The 22,137-nt window shown below is 40.0% G+C and overlaps 1 protein-coding gene across 2 annotated transcripts in view; it reads left to right on the plus strand.

The window, feature by feature from the left end:
- The first annotated feature begins 605 nt into the window (after nucleotides 1-605).
- Nucleotides 606-22,137, plus strand: part of LOC101617671 (neuronal regeneration related protein) — a 30,190-nt gene continuing 8,658 nt past the window's right edge. The window contains exons 1-2 of one of the 2 annotated variants that reach the window (XM_004652476.3): nucleotides 606-649; nucleotides 2,018-2,080. In XM_004652476.3, the coding sequence (XP_004652533.1) occupies nucleotides 2,078-2,080 (3 nt within the window). In that variant the 5' untranslated portion in view covers nucleotides 606-649; nucleotides 2,018-2,077. Of the gene's footprint in view, nucleotides 650-1,289; nucleotides 1,409-2,017; nucleotides 2,081-22,137 lie in introns of those variants that run through there. The other variant, XM_045132286.1, reaches the window with a different exon arrangement.

Raw genomic sequence — 22,137 nt, forward strand, 5'->3', positions numbered from 1 at the left:
TCCGTGCGTCCGTCCTTCGGAACCCCCGCTCGGCGCTGGGTCCCCGCGGGGCGGCGGGAGCGGGAGCTGGCCGCGCGCCCACGGGGCCCCGAGCCGCCCGTTCCTGCCGAGTAAGCAGTCTGGCTCCGCGGCGGCAGCACCGTGGCTGCAAGGCTGGGCCGCGGGCGCCGGGCCAGCGCCGTCAGAATTAGCTCATTGTTCACTCTACACTCGCCGGAGAGGGGGAGGGGCGCCGGGGGAGAGCGAGCGAGAGAGAGGGAGAGGGAGAGAGAGAGAGAGGGAGAGAGAGAGAGAGAGAGAGAGAGAGAGGGAGGGAGAGAGAGGGAGAGAGAGAGGGAGGGAGGGAGACACACCACCAACACACGCTCTTGGAGAGAGAGCGCGCGCAAGGCAGGGAAAGCGTCCCTCTTGCTTTTCCAAGGCTGCACTTCTTGGAAGTGGAGCCCGGTTGGGGTTTTGTTTCCCTCCTCCTCCTCCCCCCCCCCCAGCCCTCCTCCTCCTCCAGCCCCTCTGCGCTCTCCCTCCCCTCCCCTTCTCCCCTCCCCTCCTCCCCTCCCCTCCCAGCTGTCTCCCTCGCGCGATGCCCTTTTTCATCCACATTTGTGTTTCAGGTGTAGAGAGGAGTGAGCAGGGAGCGGGGCTTTTGTCTGTAAGTATCTGCCATCCTCCTCGTCCCAGGCTTGGGAGCATTGCTTTCTCTTTTGTGTGGATTCCTTGCCATAGCTCATAGCTGGACCCCTGAACTCTGCAGAGTTCATGCTGCTTCCCACTAAAAAAAAAAAAAAAAAAAAAAAAGAAAGAAAAGAAAAAAAAAAGGAAAGAAAGAAAAAAAATTAAGCCGAATCTTATATCTTGGAGAAATTTCTGTCATTTTCGTGGTCCTGCTGCATTCAGGCTGGGATTTAACTTGAGCGTTTTTCTTTCTTTTCTTTCTTTCTTAATGCATAAGTTCAGAGAAATGAATTCTTTGGAGAAGGGGTGGGGTTTTTGCTTGCTGGTGTGCTTAATTTTGTTTGACTTGTTCATTGTTATGAACTGGTTTGTTTCTTTGCATTAAATGCACTTTGGTGCATTCACGCCCCCCTTCCCCCTCAATCCTTACACTTGATTGCTCTTTCAACGCTCCTGAAGCCTAGGATCTTTTCCTGTTTAGATCTTGCAACACTTTTTCCATGCATTTTCTTATAAAGCAGTTGAATTTGGGGTGTGGAAAGCTTAAAGAAATGAACGAATATATATATCCTTTCTCCTCTTGGTAAAGCGCCTTTATGTCTGTGATATCATTCTAGGGAAACTAACAGACTCGGATGCCCTTTTGGAGAACTTTTAGCGTTTTCATTCATCTTGATTTTGTCACAACTCACATTTACAGAGGATCTGTGTTGTTCTGGTGGAAGAGAGGTAGAGGGTAAATCACTGCATGCAGCGTGTGCATTAATGTTTATGTGGTTTAGGGAGAAGAGCCTAATGGTGTGTATTCTGACTTTCTCCCCCCCCCCCCGTGTATTTTTTTTTTTTAACACGAAGGTTATGTAATGCAGTGCCATTTCCAAAAATATCCACTCTGAGGCATTACACTACGGTGGAAGGCTGATTCCTATTCTGCTGTCTGATTGCAAATATACTGCCAGTAGTATGTCTGGGAACAAAGAACAGCCAGAAAACAATCTATTTTTATCACTTGGTTCCACTTTTAAGCCGCTAAACCTTTTGAACTCTTGCAATTTAAAGATGAACCAGACACCAAGAATAGCCCCAGGACTGTGCGGTACCAGGTGCTGGGGATTCCTTTGTGTCCTGTAAACCTATAGACAGACCTCTTGGAAAGCTCCTGCAGAAACCCCAGTGGTTAGACTCATTTGCATGTAACTTACCTTGACCACAGAAGGCAGCGGCTGTTGGCTGTTTGTCTGTGATCTCTGAAGAAGCGTTTTTTTTTTTTTTTTTTTTTTTTTTTTTCCTATTTGCTGACCTGTGGTGAGGAAATGTGTCTACTATATTTAAATATATTTTACAGGTGGTCTCCCTGGATTGAGGAGAGGGAGAATAGAAGCCCAAGACTATTAAGATTCTCAAAATGGTAAGGAATGGTCATCGTTGGAAATTCTCAGAAGCTTCTGATCAGTTTTTATTACATATAAATATCAACCACCCACCTTCATCTATCTCAACCCTTCATTGTTCCTACCCCATCTGACCTTTAGAAGGTTCTCTCCGGCATGTGGGGGCTTTGCAGTACAGCAATTTATGCGAATTGGATGTGATGAATTAGTCTTTTGACTTGCAGTCATTTCAAATAGAAAACTAAAATTCTTTCAGAGCGTAGATTGATTTAAGTCAAACAACAGAAACTCTTCTGTTCTCTTGAAGAGTGACATGTTGTGATATGCACGAAGGGGACGGGGCCATGGCAGTCTCAAACAAAGCAATGGGCCTTTCATGACAGGCAGAACTTATCCAAAAAGTGTGGCTGTGTGTGCAGCTAATCAGCTACACTGTAAACTACCATCAAGAGCAATATGTATGGGATTACGAATATCTAGATTAATACAGCATCTCTTCTTAGTTGCATATACTGGCATTTTTAATTTTAATTTTATTTTTTGCTGATTTGTAACTTTGTGTAAAAGTGACATCTCAGTTTTGGAAGTCAAGCATGTTAACCCCAGAATAAAAGTGTGGCTATTTCTGACAGAGATTATGTTCCACAGGGAAAGCAGTTTGAGTTTTGATAAAGTAACGTAGAAAATACACACGGAAAGCACTTGAATCCATGAAATGAATTTCTGTGAAAAGATTTATTTAAGAATAAAGTTGCAGTGAAAAAAAATAGAAATGTTATAAAACTATCAATCCCAGCCATGTCCTTCTGCAGAGGCTTGTGTGCCTTGAGACACCTATTTGCCACTTTACATGTGTGATTTATTTGACTTTTTCCTTTTAAATGAGGCTGAATTTAGTGAATCCAAAGTGAGTATACTTCATGTTTTGAGAACAACCATGAATAAGCTTTCAGGGAGAAATATGAATCAGAGGCAATTAGAAGAGTTCAGATTGACTGTAATTACCAAGTAAGCTTTTCGACTTCTCATGTGAGCCTCGCCTTTCATCTCAACAGTGTCACAACACCAAGGAAAGAGGTCTTGTTGGGACCAGTTTGATATTGGTTAAAGACCCGGCACAGAAAGAAAAACAGAAATGAACATAAAGTTAAACTAATCAATGGGTTTTGTGCAAATGGTTAACTTCATATTAAATTTCCAATTAGCCATTTTCATGAGGTGCTGATAAAATGGTGATTTTGTTTACTTAATTCTTTTTCCAGGACTGGATACAGCTCCTTGCTTCCTAATTCTATATTCTTACCCATTTTGCCTCACCATAGGTAGACCATGCAGGCTGTATGTTTCAATATGTCATGTGACAATTTTGGTTAAACATAAATAGGACCGCTGCAACCTGCCAAAACCAGTTCTATAGGTCAAGATCGAAGAGGAAATGCTGTGTTTGTAGTAGTGAGTACAATGAAATGTTTAGAAGGCAAGCATGAGTGTGAAACTGAGAATGAAAGCTGGTACCATTACAAGACAGAAAACAAATATGAATTAATATGTATTACATGCTTATTTCTTACAGTTGTCCATTTATGTATGCTGGTGGCATGGGCAATCACAATTTGTTTCCCTTGGAAGGATTTTTAATCATGAAAGAATCTCACTTTTTTGGTGATCCTTTCATCAAGATGTCAGTCCCTTTGGCACAAGCTCATTGCCTGAAATAAAACCACTGATAGTTATTGTCTGTGGGTGATTCTAAGTAACTTTCTAGCAATTCTGATATTGTGTAACTCTGAACCCCCAAAAGTTTTTGCACAAAAGATACAAAAAAAAAAAAGGTTTAATTTTATCTTTTACAAACTGGTATGAGTGGTCTTACACCTCTCCCTTCTTTTTTGCAAAGTAATTTTAATTTCTTTTCTTGATTCAAATTGGAATTATTGTTGGGCGTGGTGGCACACATCTTTAATCCCAGCAGTCAGGAGGCAGAGGTAGGAGGATCACTGTGAGTTCGAGGCCACCCTGAGACTACATAGTGAGTTCCAGGTCAGCCTGAGCCAGAGTGAGACCCTACCTCAAAAAAACCAAACAAAACAAAAAATTGGAATTACTTCATAGAGCTTTGTATTTATATTTGGCTCACATACAGTTGAAATTACTGTGAGAGAAGTAGGGTATTTAGTTCCTGGCTACCTCAAGATTTATATATATATTGGCATTGCTTTTCTCTTAAACTTGTATTTCTGTTGCATCTATAATTTTAATTTAAATTAATAATCAATTTAGTGTCAGAAATTAACTTGTAGACTCCATAATTCTGCATGTTGTGATTCAGTATCTAGACTTGGTAAATACTCTAAATTGATAGTGTTTCACAACAATAATTTGGAGACAAACAGCAATCGTAGAGTGCTTTTTGCATTATTAAAATAAATGAATAAATCATAAATACAGTCATCCTTAGCTCTCTGAGGCACACCTTACACATTGTAATATGTAAATGGGCTCTTTGAGTGCAGTTACAGGGGCACTGTTCATGGGGATGTTGGTGTGATGGTTGCACCAAGGATTGCACAGCCCAAAGAGTTCTGTTAACAGTGTTAACTTGGAGTGTAGCTTTCTGTATCCTAGTTGACCATAATATTCTTTTCAATAACTCACACTCCATTCCTTTTCTGTTTTCTAGTAAACAAACCCTCCTCTTTTATTTTTGCACTTTGTAGAGTCTGCATAGTTTTGTTGTTGTTGTGAGTTTGCAGACTTCAATGTTTCTACATTTCATTTAGCATTTTGCTAAACTTTAATTTCTAAGAATATGTTTTTATGATACCTTAGTTACTGATATAGGTATTGTACTTCAAATGTACATGACTCAACTGTATCAATGAAAAGGAAATATTTAAGGATGATCTAATTGAGACTAGTTTGAGAAACTAAGTTTTTCATCAGATGTCAAAGTTCAAGTCTTGGTTTTCAACAGAATTACCATCCACATAAAACACTTGCCTCCCACTGTGTATTTGTTATGGACTTATAGTGGTATAAGGATGGACTCATTATGGGTTTTTAAAATATTGTATCTATTTATTCATTGGAGAGAGAGAGAGAGAGTGAGTGAAAGAGAGAGGATGGTACAGGCAGACAGAGAGAAAGAGACTGGGCATTCCAGGGCCTTCAGCCACTGCAAAGAAACTCCAGACACATGTGCCACCTTGTATATCTGGCTTTATGTAGGTCCTGGGGAATTGAACCTGATTCCTTAGTGCCTTAACCACTAAGCAGTCTCTCCAGGCCCTCATGCTTTGACAGAGACCAGGAAGCTGGAACAATTTTAGTTCTCTGTATGGCTGTTGCTGAGCATTTGCAAAGGATGAGTTGCCACACTATACCTTTCATAGAGCTCTGCTTTCTGTACAGTGGTATTCATGGGCATATAGAAGACTCTTTGAATAAGCTCTATTACAGTAAGCTCTCCTTTTTAGAGACAAAGGCAAAGACTGGGGAAAGCTGAGGTCCTATGGTAGCCTATGCCTTTGGGTTAGGAATGTGAAATGACAGGCTGCTCTAGTGGCTCTTGATGGTAGGGCCATGAAGAGTACGTGGGAGAGTAGTTTTATGTGGCAGTATGTTCTCTTTCACCAAGCCCTTCTGTGCCCATGAAAGGGAGGACTGGGAATTGTTTGAGGAATTAGGAAAGTAGAGTTATTTTTATTAGTATTTAACCCCAGTCACATATCCTCTGAGGTTATAAAGATAATTCAGGTAGGAAAAAATGTATTTAAATAGAAATATTGGAATAATTAGCAACTCAAAGTGCCATTCCATTTTAACATTAGGTAGTACTTGAAAAGTTAGATATAAATCAGATCATCATAAATATGCTGAAGAAATTCACTTTATTCTAAATCCTAAAATAAATAATTCCAAGGTCTTGGGCCACACTTTAAAAAGATGAATTTTTTTCTAAAGTAAATGAGTAATTCCCCCAATATGTGTTTTATATATTTCAGTCACCTGGTTACTTAAAAATCCCGAAGTGCATTCAGATACCCTGGACTGTCTGGGGATCCCAGATAGGAAATTCTGCCACTTTCTTAGTCCTCCACACTTTCACTTTGACTAGGTGTTATACCTGGCTGGAAAGGGTTTGTAGGCCATATTCTCACAGTCTGAATGAAATGGCAGATTGAAAGAATCACTGAATAATTATGCTTTAAGAAAACTCTTGGTTTAATCCAATTCACCTTGGTGTAATTTAGAATGTTGCCAGAGTGATGGAAGAGTGGAGGATTTTCTTGACTTATCTGTGTAATTTCTGTGCACTACAAAAAAGGCTAAGGATAAGGAACTCTTGCCAGCAAATCCAGTCCCAGGGAAAATGAATCAAATGTACTTGGTCTGTGTCATTGGGATTGCTCATGACTTAGTGCATGATTCCAATTTTAATTACTCTCTGTCTTGATCTGGAAGACAGGTTCATCATGAATCTCACCACATACATTTAGAAACTATGTTTGCTAAATATATCATTTGTTGGGTCTAAATTTACCTGAAGTAGGTATTTAGAGATGTATTTTTCACCTAGGTAATTTCAAGAATATTCAACCTCAGCGATTGAAGAAAAAAAAAAATCACATTATCTGGTAGTGCATTGTAAATATCACCTGTCCTAATAGTTTTGGACTTCAGCATCAACATGGTTCTCCACTAAGTTCTAAAGATCACCTCAGGTTTTCACAGCAATGACATGATATTAACTTGGTGACATGATTTGTTAGTTGGATCATAAGCATTTCTTTCATTGCCCATCTAAATTGTAATCCTCCAGAGGGTTTATAAAGTTCACATACAGTGCTTGGAAAATATTGTATGTGTGGTAGAAACTCATAAAATATTTGGTGTATGTATGCTAATATCTGTTAAGTTGGACATTTTAAAATTTAACTTTAATGAGTAATCATACTTAGTTTTTTTGTGAAGTAGAAGTAATTTGTATCATTAACCTCTCCTATGAAAGAGCCAGGAACATGAAATGAAGGTGGTTTTCATTTACATAGAAAATTACTTTCCATTATTTGTTTAAAAAGGATAAAAAAAAAAGAAAACCTTTGTGGTTTAGCCATAAAATGTGGATCTTGTCAAAAGAGAGTAATTTTGATTTCTCACTTTCTCAGTGTTCAGAGCCACGTTCTGAGCAGAGTGGTGAGATGCCTGCTCTCTGTGTTTGATCCCACTGTGGTACTCAAAGCTCACAGAAACTTATCCTGCAGCCATTAAAATCCCCTCCTGAATCCGGGAGGAGGTTTGCTTCCAGCATTGGAACTGTAATGCTTTCACTTATTTCCACTGTGATCTGACTCTGTGATCCCGAGAACACGCCTGAAAATACTGACAAGAGGAGTTCGCAGTAGGATGACACATCTATCCCATGCTAGCAACAAGTGCTTTTTTGTACATTTATTTTTTTGTGCTTCTCTGCATGTACATGCAATTGGCCCTTACTCTTAGTGGACTTACATGTTAGTTGTAGAAGGAAGACTAACATGCAACAGAAAAATGTCATAAACAATGCGAACCTAGCTAACTCAGGGCTAGTACACGGCACAGAGAAGTAATGTTGAGAGCGGGGCAGATGAAAGCATTAGGAAACCTTATTAGAAGGAGGCGGAAATTAAAGCCGGAGCCAGAGGTGGCAAATATAGGACATACATGCCAGCTCTGACTTGTTCTGCACCTATGGCACGCCTCGGCCATCAGCCTTGGAACTCGTTCTTATCCATCTGCAGTATAATGTCAAAATCTTCAATATGGTACTCCAGGAAGACTGACATAGACAATAAATTTAGAACCTAGAAGAGAACTAGTTGCACCTTACTAAGCTTTTTGGGAAAAAAAAAAAAAAATTTATTTATTTTTTTACAAGTAGAGAGAGGAAAGGCCAAGAGAGATGGAGAGAATAGGCATGCCATGGCATCCAGCCACTTCAAGCAAACTCCAGATGCATGTCCCAGCTGTGTATCTGGCTTTACATAGGTGTTGGGGAATTGAACTCAGGTCATTGGGCTTTCTAGGCAAGAGCCTAAGCTACTGAGCCATCTCTCCAGTCCTCTTACTAAGCTTTCTATTCCTTGGTCTTAACACCAGTGTTTAATAAACATTGGACGAATAAATATGATCATATTTGGATAGATTTAGATGAGAGACAAGAGAGTTCCAAGCGAAAGGGATATGTTGGAAAACTGTCATTTAGGTGGAGTGCTGCTTCTATCTTAGGCCTGTGTGCTGTCAAGGACATACCTGCACAATTCGACCTAAATGCCAAGACCTGGGTGTGCTAAGCAGTAAGAACCCAGTGAACAGGCATCTTAGCAGTGGCTCAGTGCGTTCACTCAGGTTACCAGTCTGTCTCAGGCCCTTTGCCTTTTGATTGTTTCTAACAGAACACATGTCCTTCCTGGCATATTTTCTGCTTACGGGTCCAGCTTTCTTTACTGCTTCTAGCCATTCCCTTTGGGCTGGGGTAGGAAACTGGAAAGAAGAAAGGTCTCTAGCCAGAAGGAAAGGAAGGGAAAGGGAGCCTGCTTCCCTTTCTCCTCCCAAGAAAGCAGCTCTTCCTGTGGCAAATCCCAGCTCCTTCTGTAGTATCCACTGGGCCAGCATGGTCACTGCTGGGCCAGATGCCATGAAGAAGGGCCCTTGCCACTTCAGGTGAGGCAGACGGAGTGCAGGGTTGTGCTGACCATGTGTGTTCAGCCGCTTTTCTCCCTCTGGGTCTTCCTGACTCACTAGACCCACTGAATTCAGAATGTGAGCCAGCACGGCATGGCATCTTGAGAAGATGGCTGGCGGTTTAAGGCCACAGGCTATTATTTATGAAGTCAGTAGTATGGTGAACATCTGGGCATTTCATCCCATGATACACAAAAGTTGGTAAAGTCAAGTCCGAGAGAGATCATCTGGATGCAGTGCGTAGTACCACCCTAAAAGGCATGAGCAGCAGTGTCAACATGAAATAACGGGGCCTAGCACCTTGAGCCCCTTCAGGTGAGTTTGGTTTATCCGTAAGTCTTACAGTGACAGTGACACCAACAGCATTGCTCCTTGAACTCTTCATCTGTTTTCCTACCTCGTTTCCTCAAATAATTTTCCTCAATTGCTATTTTTAGACTGTAATAGTTTAATTTCTTGCTCAGTCAGACTTGCCAGGCACTCTGAAATAATCCCGTGTTTGTAACCATGATTGACTTAGTCTACTTGTTATTGTAAATGTGTTCCAGGATTCCTTCCTTCTATGCCTTTCTTTCTTTTTTTCTTTGGTTCTGCAAGGAATACACCTCATGACAAAATAAAGCCATTCTTCAAGACTGAATTTGAATGGGACCTCTTCCATGGAATCATTCTAGGACCAGCAAGAAAAGCCATAGGCTCCCCGCAATCATATCACGCCAGTAACGTGCTACTTGCAGTTAACTTACTTCAGTGTGTCTTTATACTCTGAGATTGTAACCATGAAACGCGGGTACCCTAGTAACCATGACAGCCATTCTTTCTTGGCAGCTCAGGCTATGAAGCCTTGCTTTTTATCCTTTTTCTTTTTCAGTAGGATGGTGAATTCAGAGAGGGGAAAAAAAAAAAGTTTCATCACTGAGAAGGAACTTTTGAGTAGCTATTGAAATTATCCAGTGGCCTTGTCCCACTGAGTGAAAGGAAACCATAGCTGTCGTTGGCATGTTCCATGGGACCTTAGAATAGATCCTTATCCACCTGGCAGCCAGGATGATCTCTGCTTTCATTCCTAACCACAATCTGGAGCATCCCCAGGGAGCTATAAATGCCCGATGCTTGCAGAATAAATACATGAGTCCATGGCTGTGGATACATGACAATCTGACGTTGCTGGCAGAACCATTGGCCTGCTTTGGGATTTACAACTACTAGCAGCCTGACCTTTTATGGCATTTATTATAACAGCTCAGATTATCAGTCTGGTGGTCCAGGAAATGAGATGATCATGGGCAGATGATGGATTCACTGTGAAAAAGCCCCTCTCACGGAGCCCTTTAGTGCTAGGGAGGTAAGATGGAAAGTTAAGTGAGATCTAAGCACATTTACAAATACAACTCCTAAATCCTGTGCTCCTGTTTATACTCTATTAAGCAGAAGTGGTCTTGCAAGAGCCCAGAGTAAAAGCTGGAGTGGCATAGTCTGTTCAAAGAGGAATGGCATTTTTGGGTAGAGTCCTGCATCTCATCCAGAATGTTGGCGGTAGCAAGCCATTATGCATTAGGTTATTAATGGTGTGCTTCTAGCCAACAGCAGTTTGCCTCTCAGTGGGCTAATCGGAGTCAAGACAGTAAAGCAAAATCTGCTCTGATTTCATAAGGTCATGAAATCTTTTAAAATAAAATTATTGCCTTGGCATGTTTTCTAATTGAGATTAGTTGACTTAAAGATGTGGAATTACTTAAAAGTCCTTGATTTTAGATGACTTAGTTCAATATTCATCCTTATTTTCATAGAGTACAGTATAAAAATAACTTGCAATTGAGAAGAAGGGAAAGAAACATAAGAGAGTGTGGCCAAAGAAAGGAAGTTCTGTTTGCTCCTTTTTGGCTGGATTTGGGAACTGGAGACATTGGTTAGAAAGGAAGGAAGAATAGCCAAATACCTGTTGCCAATAAAAACACTGAGCCAAAGACTCACAGATAGGTAATTAAAGCAGCAGGGTGATTCACAATGTGCGCAGAAGTGTTGATGTGGCTGCCAGCACTCAGATCACCATCATACACCACTGTCCTTGGATTACTGGGGCAGGTAAGAGCCTTCCTGGCTGAGCTAAGTTTGATAGAGTTTCAACAGGGAAAAGTACTACCGGCCTGTGGTGAAACGAAGACATTTACAAACGTTGTTTTGTTTCAAAGGGGACCAGGCATTTGAGGACAGTTATTGGGTAAAGTTGATATCAAATATAAGGAAACTATTTTTGCACAGGAAAGAGAAATCAAGAGAAGATAGTGCCTTTTTGGTAGCCAGCATGTTGAACTATCAAGGAAAAACCAGTCGGTAGCTAAATGGATTGAATTTACTAAGCAAGTTAAAAACGTGACCCCCCCAGTAGGAACTGGGTGTTAAGTACTTCTTGCACAAGGGACTCTTTCCTATCCTTTGCTAGGTCAACCTAATAAAAATTACTCCAAAGCCTTGTTGGGGACTTCATATGAATGTCTGTTCTTGGACGTATCTGTCAGGCTGTTGCAGAGTCTCTGGGTGTCAGTGTGAAGGGTGGGTTTGGCAGCCCATGGCTGAGCAGTTTGCTTCGAGCTCTATAGGACCTCAGTTACAGCAGTGGAAGGAGCGAACGCTGCAGTCAACTCACGCTTAGAGGGGATGCAAATCAGAGACTTGCAGTTGTGTAATTAATACTGTAGCCAGCCCACCCCTTTCCTCAATAGATTACCCATGATTTAGTAGGTTTGCTTTTGTCTTTAAAAAAAAAAAAAAAAAAAAAAAAAAAAAAAGCTTTTTGAAAAAAAAAAAAGCCAAACCTAATAAGATATACTCTCTGATAAGATGCTTGCCCTCTAGGATCACAAACTGGCTATCTCACAAAAAGTATGGAATAAATGTTCTTTGATAGGTCAACTATAATTATGAACTTAACCAGTTTAGATAATATGGAAACACACACCTTCATGTATCTTAGTTGAGCCCTTCTCGCCTTTGTACTTTATTCATTACTGGATAAACCAGAGCCCCAGAAGTGACTGTCCACTTCTTGATGCCCTACGAAGATGGGTCTAACTCTACGTCATAAAATGCCCTGTCCTTGCATGGTTTGCTTGGTTCTTGAACATACGATCTTCAGTTATTCAAGTCTTGTTATCATGGTCTGGAAGCTGGTCTCCACAACTGTTCATTTAATCTTAACTAAGTACTGATTTTTAGCTTTGATTTTATTTTGTTAGTTTTGGTTGTCTACACTACCACAATCAATTCAATCAGAGATTCAATTAAATTTGTCCTTTGGTATCATAGAAACAACTTATCTGACAATGTGAACTTTTAGTACATTTGTCAGTTCTTCTTATCCCATATCTTTGCCTATAGTTGAATATAATCTTCCGTATGTAATTTGAGGATCAAGTAGAACATTATTTTTTCTATTTGCTGTCTTTCTGATGTGAACATCTAATAATTGGTTTGTTACACCATCTCCATCTTTCCATTAGTCTGCCTTTAGAATTTTCTGGATTTCTAATACGTTAATGAAAAGTTCCAATTTCAAACTGATTTTCATTTCTGAATTTAAACTTTCTAGTAGTTTACTCATTGTCTCTCTTATAACTAGTGCTCATTTTCTTCCTTTTTTTGTTAGGACCACTTTATTTTTTTATGCAGTCATGATTTATGGCTCTGTATATCATTGATACGATGGGATTTTAATTCTCTTAGCAGCTTAATACCGTCTAGAATTTTGTGAGTAGAGTTACAGTGAACATAATTTGAAGCACACTTGATGAAAGAGAACAATACCCTGAGTTAGGTCACGTGTTTGTTGGCCATCTGAGAAAGAGCTGTTTGAGAGTTCATCTGGAGGACATATTAAAACAATTTAATTTCTCAGAAAATTGTCATTGCTAGCTATATTTTTATTGTGCCTCACATTTCCTTCCAGGCAGAATTATGAGGAAAAAGACAAAATTATGATTACTAGTTTTGGCTAGTTTATATCTGAAGTACTAATGTAGCCATGCTGAAGTTTCTAGTCTAATGATAGTTTTCTGCAGAAGCAATAATTGAATACTGGAGAGCAAATACTGTGTTTTCAAACACTTTTTTAAAAAGGTAAGTTATGTAAGTGTATTTGGAGGGTGGGAGAGTTACTAGAAACAAGCAGCAGAGCAACAATGATTTTGGGAAATTACTCTTATTGGCAGATCTCAGAAACTTACCCAAGTTTCTTCAGTAGGGCACTAAAAAAAGATGTTCAACCCCTGCCTGGGGGATCGAAAAAAGGCCTTGGCTCTCAGAGGGACTTCAAAGAGACACTCCAGGTGGCTCTGGGAAAATCATACAACAGATCAATACTGACAAATGGGCCTATGAGAAGAGAAGTTGGGTTTGCCTTCTGTCTTCATTTCTTGGCTATGTGACCTTGGGCCAGATCCCTGGCTACTCTCCCTTAGTATTTACATCTGTAAAATGGTGAGTAGGAAGAGGATGGTCACATACCCACTTCTGTGCTTGGCCCTGCTGGCAACACTTTACATGAACTGGTCATTTCATCCTTGCAGTAAAACTGTGAGGATTAGATTAGTATTAAATTCCTGCACAGGGCTGGGTAGGTAGCTCAGGGGTAGAGTGCTGGGTAGAGTATAAAAGGCTCTGGGTTCAATTATTTGCACCACAAAACATAATTTAGTTCACATACCTAAAATTTTAAAAGCCAGATGTAAGCTAGAGGTGTGTGGCTCAGTGTTAAAGTTTATTTCTCTGTCTGTTATGATACTGCCTGACTGAAGCCCACAACAGAAATGCCTTCAGACCTTGCTCTATTTGGTGTGGTGAATACCTGGTGGTATCCAGGGCTGCAGCACATCCCCTCTAACTTTAGTTTATTTCTTTTGTCCTTTTAGATTTTTGTTTTTTTTACCAGGTTTTCTAAAGAACTGGTTGTTGGTAGCTGCTTTGTGGCCTCTTTTTGACTGGAGCAATTACAGTATGTTGCCACAGATCTGGGTGTACTTTTCCTATGTGTGCAAAGTCAAACTTCTTATAAGTTATATCATTCGCAGCAGAAATCACTGTCTCTCCAAACTTTCAGGTCTGCTACAAGACCATTTGCTGTGAAGACATCTCAGTCTTTAAGTAACCAGGACAGTTTATAACATGCATTGACCTGTGAAATGACTTTTGCCAACTGCCGAGGGGTTTGCAGTTGCAAGCACAAAAGTGTGCATTGTTGGAAAGAGTGAATATTTTCTTCTGGAATGAACACTTGTGGGGAAAAAATGCAAATTTTCTGGAAAGCATGCTCTATGCATGTCAACCAGATGAATGCTTCAGAATGTCTACAGACTCTTCAAAACTGTGTGGCTACCTGGCGATCCACCCAGTCCAGGGAAAGTCAAAAAAATTCTGCCTAAATAAGTACCTTATTTATCTTTGACTGAAGGCTTTGACTAGAGTGTGTGTGTGTGTGTTTGTGTGTTCATATATGTGAGAATGGGCACATGAATTCTAAGTGCTTTGGAGGGCAGAGGTCAACCTGGTGTGTTAGTTCTCACGTTCCACCTTGTTTGAGACAGGATCCCTGACTGTGAGTTTCTAAGATTCTCCTGTCTTCACCTCCCATATTGCCATAAGGATGCTGGAACTAAAGCACCGTGACAGTCATTATGTAGGCTAGGGGAATCCGAACTCCAGTCCTCAGGCTTGCACAGTAGTCCTTAACCACTGAGCATCTCCCCAGCCCAAAAGAAATATGGTTCCAAGCAACCATTTTCATTTGCTTAAAATTTGTCATTAAGATTTTCATGAATAGCACAATAATGATCTTAGGTAGAGGGAAATGGTGACTGGAAATCATATGTGTATAGTTGTTTGATGATGAAACCTGAAATAGCATACCTGAAGTTGCTCAAACCAGCTGATAATTGCAAGTCTGGACATTTCCCACTAGCCTTGGAATGTGCTTGGAAAGAGTCCTGCTCCTTGGATATCTGGTATTAGAAAGCAGAGAGAGAACTGTACTCTCGTGTGTGGTGAGAATGCCGTTCTAAAATTCAAAATACAATTTGGCAAGCTTGCCAGAATGTAGAAATAGCATTGTTCTTTCTTTCTTTCTCCTTTTCCTTGCAATGCACCTTGAAAGCAGAAGAAATAGACAAGATGTAATGTTTTTCACTTCTTGGTAACAAGTGAAAATCAATTCATCTAATGGAATAAGGTGGTCCAGACTTGGAATTCAGATGTGTTACATAAATATTTACTCTGGTTCTACTCCAGGGAGGTAAAAGATTTTATGAACATGTTTGCTGAGGTCATGGGGGTAAAGAAAAGCTTATGCTGTGCTTACATGCCTGAAGGGCTTTTTGGCTGCAAGTTAGCAAAGGCTTATTTCCCCCTTTATGCTCTTTCTCTTCCTCATCTCATTTTTCACCGAAAAGAAAAATATCTTGGATCTAAAATTTTTTATTGTTCAGTTGCGACTACGTAATCTCAAACCAGAGTTTTAAAAACTTCCTTACTTTCCCCTCTTGTTTGGAAAGTCTCTTCTTAGATATCATGGGCTTTTCTCTTGTACTTTTCCTATGGTTGACTCTGGGCTCTTATCAACTGTGTGGACTTTGTTTTGCCTTCATTACTGAAAGGAAAAGTTGCCCATTAAAAGTCCAGATTTGAAGCATTGACCCTACTTCCTTAGTCCAGTACACAGCTTGGCTCTGATTACTGTACCAGGCTGACCTCCAGGCTAGGGGAGTTGCCTTGGCAGAAAGCTGAGAGTTCCTCGATCAGTGTTCTCTTTCTTTGGATTTTTGGAGTCTTTAGGTGGATTGCTTTGTGCTAAGCATGTTCTGAATTGAGAAGGAATGAGGCTGGGCTGAGAGGAGGAGTTTGCACAACATAAACTTTTGCACCTGACCTCAGTGTTCCCCATGCTTGAATAAGCTAGCTGCTGCCATGCCTGGCCTTGAACCATGCACCATCAGAGCCTTGAAAACTCACATAATTAGTGGGTTTCAATATTGGTGAAAAAGAAAAGTCCGATACTGTAGTTAACCTTTAGTGGCTTGTTCCTGACTTGATTTGTGGTTCCTCTTCAAAGTCTTTGCTGTTATTCTTAGAAATCAAATTTCAAAAGACTTGGCAGCCAAACACACAGAATATTATATTGTGGAACAGAGTGACTGTGAAAGCTCTTTGTGCTCACGATTAATTTCACTTGTAAACACTTTCATTTTGTTGCCAGTGAGGAGCTTTTCATTTCCTTTCTCTGTCTCACTGATGTCTAGAAATAAAATTCCCCAGCTGTCAGGTTCCCACATATTCATCAGCGGCCTCTCAGGGTGGTTTTCCTGTGAGTGGAGTGAAATCAGAGGATCCCGTTATTAAAGTCCACAAAGCTTGTTTCAGACACTCCCAACTCACAAAGGAGAGAATGATCAAGTTTTGCCTTGTCTGACATGTGATGTTGGACATGGAAGTAATCTGCTGCAGAGCATGACTGGATGTGAACATCTTCTGTGCCACTGTGGCATGCGGGCACAGGAGAGCTGTCAGTGGGTTTGACCAATTGTGAGCTGCTGTTTTCCTTGTGAAATACCATTGTTTCTCCCACCTCTGTTACCTTGTGTTGAGGACTTGTCAGGCCACGGAAAGTCTGAGAGTGTCAGCAGGTGATGTAATACGCTAGAGTCACAGAGGCCAACCTTTCCTTTCCAGCAGGAAGATAACTTTTGACTATTGAGCACAATAGGTATTCTCTCTTAACTGCTCATTGTTATCAATGTGTGTGTGTGTGTGTGTGTGTGTGTATGCACACATAAATCAGGTCAGTGCATGTTTAAGTAGTTCCCAGAACAGAATATCTGCTAAATTAGGCACTAACACGTTTGAAGTTGGTGTGATTACATATATCATTTGAATGCCCCAGTGTTCTCATGCTCACAATGGGAAATATATTTCTTCAGCTGTATGCTTCTCTTGAAGATGCAGTCTCTGGGTAAGATAGGTGTCTAAGACCAAGTCTCTAGGGAGACAGCACAGCCCATCCTCTTTTGGCACCATCTAATACTTGATGTAATGCTGTTCAGATAAAAAAATGATCCTTGTCATTCATTTATGGTTTCACTTTACATCCTGCCCTCATATGACCAGCAACACCTGGGAGATGAGTAGCTTTTGAGGAAGATTCTTAATAGTGCCACTTCAAAGGACATTTGCAGAAATGAAATGTGTGTATATGCACATAATTTGTCCTTAAATTACAGTGCTAGGTTTCATGACCTCCTGGCCAATTAGGCATAGAACATGCACATATACAGGTGTACACTGTTTAATTGCCAGTAAGATTATGAAACCTAACCCTTCACTACATAATTAATTATACAGGTTGGACACCTGCTACTCTGGTCTGCTTTCTTAATCACAAGGAGTAGGCATATATCTTTTTTAAGTCATAAAAGACGATGTGTATGCATTCTTTAAAAAAAAAGACCCCACCAAGGACAAAAAAGTAACATTACAATTATGGACATTAATATCTGCACCATGAAATGTATCTTCATTTCAGATTTGTTTGAAGGAATATTCAGCAACTAAAGTAGCACAGATGTATATGGTATATTTTTGGTCTGAATAAGAATATGTAACACTGGTTTTGTTGGTCATTATTACAGAATGGTATCCTCAAAATTATTCATATAGGCAGCAAATGAATAGGGGTAAAATGTAAGCTTAGAAATAAGTAAAAGGTAAAATTTATATTCTACTGAAGTATAATAAACTTAACAGGAAACATGTCAAAGGATTTTGGACTAATTATAATGTGGACCACAATACTACTGAAAAATAAACAGCAAGTTTTACAATGAGAGTCTCAGGTACATTTAAGAGAGTAAGTAAGAAATAATACAGTTTCATCAACAGCTGTATTTATATGTATAACATATATTCAAATATATTAAGAATTGTTGAAAGCAATTTATTTGTCATGTTAGTGATGTAATCCAATGTGTTTCTCTATGTTCTACTGGTCTTTTTAAGCCTACTTCATCAGTAAGATCAATGGAACATTGTAAAAAACAGATAGATTAATAAATATGCCCAGTGACTGCAAATACTCTTTCCAAGAATTCAAGTAAAATCTAAAATCCTAAAGTTTTTCTTCCCCTTTACATTTTATATAAGCTCTCGTGCTTTCTTAGTTGTTGAAAGTATAGTTTGTATCCTTGGTTCCCTAACTGAATTCTAGACAAATAACATTTTAGAGGGCTTTGAGGAAGAGCAGGTGATTGTTTTTCTACATAGAAGATACTTTAAAAAGAATAAGCATGTCTTTTATGGAAATTATGGCACACTTTGGTTTACTTGTTTAATAAACAATAATTTTCATGTGTATTGCCCAGAATACTTGAACTTCTGAGATACAAACCACTACCTTCCATAGGAAGAACTCACTGAAGTATAAGCATGAATGCCACTTTATGACTTTTCATAAAATAGGCAAACCTGCATCCAAGAAAATGGGTAGAGGGAACATAGCACAGGCCACATGTCTATCTTTGGAGCACCAGCTAACTAGACCAAGAAGAATGAACAGCCTTTCCACCTAGCATGGGTACAAGGACTGTATATAATAGACAGATAATGCATCTGTGATTTCTGATTGATATATTGTCAATATTCACAAGCCCAGATTACTGGTTCTTGTTAATTCTTTGGAAAAAAAAAAAAATTCTAGGCCTGGTGGCCCGTACTTGTCATCCCAGAAGCAGAGAAGGTGGAGACAAGTGGCTCTCTGGGCACTCGTTAGCCAGCCCGCCTTGTCTGTAGTGGGCTCCAGGCCAGTTCGAGACCTTTCTCAACAAAAGGTGGACAGCAGCTGTAAGATGACACATGAGGTTGTTCTCTGCCCCCCACGTACATGTGTACATGTGCATGCAAATCCCTTCCACACACACGAACACACACAAGAATTTAGCATAATATTCAGAAGTGCTAGCATCAGAGGGAAGAGGTGGCACTGATAAATTCTGGGCAGACTTCCCTCACTATCACGTACGAGCCCAGGAAGGTAGATGGGTGAGATCACGGGCTCCCCCTGGGCAAATGTCCTCATCACCCCTCAGTGCTCAGGACCGCAGCAGCACCAGTGTCACTCCACACGTTCTTGTGCCTTCAGCTCCCTATCGAGTTCAAAATATTGACTGAGCTATTTCCCCAGCCCTGACGTGTGTTTTGTTTGTTAGTCTGTTGTTTCCTCCTCCTTTTCCTTTGTTCTTCTCCCCTTCTTTCTCGTGTTTGCAATACTTTAAAACACGTGGTATTAGCTGCCTGTGGCAAATAAAGTGTTACAGATGGACGCTTAAAGAACAGAAACTTATTTCCTCACAGTTCTGGAGTTTAGAAGTATGAGATTGAGATGTTGCTAGAGTGGACTTCTGTGGCTGCCTCTGTCCTGTGTATTCACCGGGAATTCCCTGTGTGTGGCTGTACCCTAATCTGTTCATAAAAGGACATAAGTTGCTTTGGATTGGGCTTGCCCTGATGTCCTCATTTTATCTTAATTACCCGTATAAAGATATTGTCCCCAACTCTAGTGACATTCCGAGGTAGTGGTGGTTAGGACTTCAGCAGGTATGAATGTTGAGGGAACACAAGTCAGCACGTAACACACATTGTTTTTCAGTGCTGGGGACCAGACCCAGGGCCTTGCACTTGCTATGCAAACACTTTACAACTGAGCTCAATCGTCAACCCCTACGACTTTCTGGGCTGTCCCCCACCCCCAGACTTGAGCTTTCAGGCAGTTAGAACTCTGTCTTGAAGCCCCAGAATCTGACACAATGTCTGCAGCTGCTTAAAACATTTAGTGAATGAATGCATGGGTATTAGTGAGAAATTTGGAAGTTGAAAGTGGCACTGTTCCCCTGAGTTCTAGGAGCAGCCACGGAGTAACTTAGAACATGTTCAGATGGAAAGATAAGATAGAGAAAACCCAATAGATTGGCATCAAAACACCTTTTGACAGAAAAATCAATGTCTTTTGCGTGTGAATCTCCATTCTGGACAGCACTGTGAGTTGAATTCCAAAAGCCAGGTCTGACTCAGTTGAGAGCTATGATAATGATTGTCAATAGATCTATTCTTCAAGCCCTTTATTTTAGGATTTCCAAATACTATACATCTAAGAAAACACCTCTGTAATATAGATGGGTATTTATTTCTAATTTTTATCCCCAAACTATGTGGTATTTAAAAAAAATTATTGGCAGCTTCTACAAATATTAAATATTAAATAACATAGATATTATAAATTTTAAAATATGACATGATCATAATCCCTTCCCACCACCCTCACTTTTACCCCTGCCAAATTCCCCTTACACTGAATCCCTTCTTTTTTCTAACTAGTCTCCTCTCCATTTTGATGTACTAGTTTTTCCCCTTTCTATTATGTAGGTCTTGTGTTTGTAGTGTCAGCCACGGTGAGGTCATGAATACCATGGCCACTGTGTGTCTGGAAGACATTATTGAAGATTAAATATGCCCTTCAAAGTACTGTATCTAGGGAACTGCTGAGTTCTTAGAAACCAGTAAAGCAGGTTTTAGGAATTTAACTGAGACTATAACTATAACTGTCATTTGGTTTGAGATTCTAATATTGGAACCTTAAAAGAAATGGTTGGAAGACTTGACCAGACCAACGTGATATTCATTGTTCCTTAATTGTACAAGCACTATATTGTGATTCAAAGTCAAAAGTGCCAAAATAGAAATTTGAGGCTAAACTATTAAGACACAACAGAATTACCCATATAGAGGTCTTGTCTCCAAGTATATCACATTCTGAGGAAGTTGTGGTTAGGTCTTCAGCAGATAGTGAATGTTGAGGGAACATAAGTCAGCACTACACAGAATAAACGTGAAATAAGAAGCACTGAGCTTTTTTTTTTTTTTTCTGAAAAAAATGTTCTTGAAAAAACAAATAATTATAATTAAATGCAAATATTTTGAAAGCAAGCTATTTGTCCTACACATTAAACTTAGTATTAATGCTTTGAACCTAGAAGTTATATGCTAAGGTAGTATAAATTTGTTAAAATAGGATATTCCTGATAAGGTCAAGAACATAGAAATGTCATTTCCTGGCTTTGCTTTTGGCTTCTAAGGAAATTTTCTCACTAATATTTTTAATTTTTAATTACTTTAAAAAAAAGTATTTTATTTTTATTTATTTGAGTGAGGGAAAGAGGAAGGGGGGGGGGGAGGGAGAGAGAGAGAAGAGAATGGGTGCGCCAGGGCCTTCAGCCACTGCAAATGAACTCCAGACGCGTTCACCACCTTGTGCATATGGCTAACGTGGGTCCTAGGGAATCAAACCTGGGTCCTTTGGTTTTGCAGGCAGGTGTCTTAACCTTTAAGGCATCCCTCCAGCCCAATATTTTTAATTTTTAAAACTTTTTTTGGGGGGGAGGGTTTGAGGTAGGGTCTCACACTAGCTCAGGTTGACCTGGAATTCACTATGTAGTCTTAGGGTAGCCTTAGACTCACAGTAATCCTACCTCTGCTCCCAAGTGCTGGGATGAAAGGCGTGCGCCACCACGCCCAGCCTAAAACTCATTTTAAAAATATACTTTCAAAGTGCTAATAATGAAAAATCTTCACTCTGATTAGTTTACGTTAATTGAATCTATACTTGATGTCAATTGAGATGATATAGGGAATTTCAGACCTAAAGTGTGATTTTTATATGCTGTAAAATTCTAAAATGTCAACCAAGTTGCCCAAATTGAGGACTTTTTTTCCTTGAATAAGGCTTATATATTTTAGATTATAATTTTGTTTTCTTCACTTAGTCCTGGTTAAAAAAGAATGTCAAAACTGACTGCTTGCCCCAAACAAGGCAGATGGTGTAATTCTTCAAGGGGAGAGGGGAAATCTGTGAAAGAAGAGAGTGGGCTCGGCTTGGGAAACCACCCGGCTCAGGAAGCAGACCCAAGCCAAAGTATTCCTTCAGCCCGAGCTCCCAAGATTTAAAAGCGTGTGTGGGTGGCAGCTCTGGACTGGTGTAAATTTGAAGGAAACGTGCGGGGTGACTTACATCGTGGGCTAATGTGAGGCCATCAGGATAAAGGAATAAACCTACTTTGGGTTGCAGTCCTGTCTCGCGACACATTGCTTTGGGCAAGTTCGTTGACCTTTTGAAATTTCAGTTTTCTCATCTGTGGAATGAAAATAAGACCTATTCATAGGTCTATTGTCAAGATAAATTAAATAATGTATGCAAAATTACTTTGTAAGTTGGGATGTGCTATAAATATTACTGGGGTAGTAACAAAGATAGTTACTGTCA

The sequence above is a fragment of the Jaculus jaculus genome, chromosome 13 (genome assembly GCF_020740685.1).
Source record: "Jaculus jaculus isolate mJacJac1 chromosome 13, mJacJac1.mat.Y.cur, whole genome shotgun sequence".
NCBI lineage: Eukaryota > Metazoa > Chordata > Mammalia > Rodentia > Dipodidae > Jaculus > Jaculus jaculus.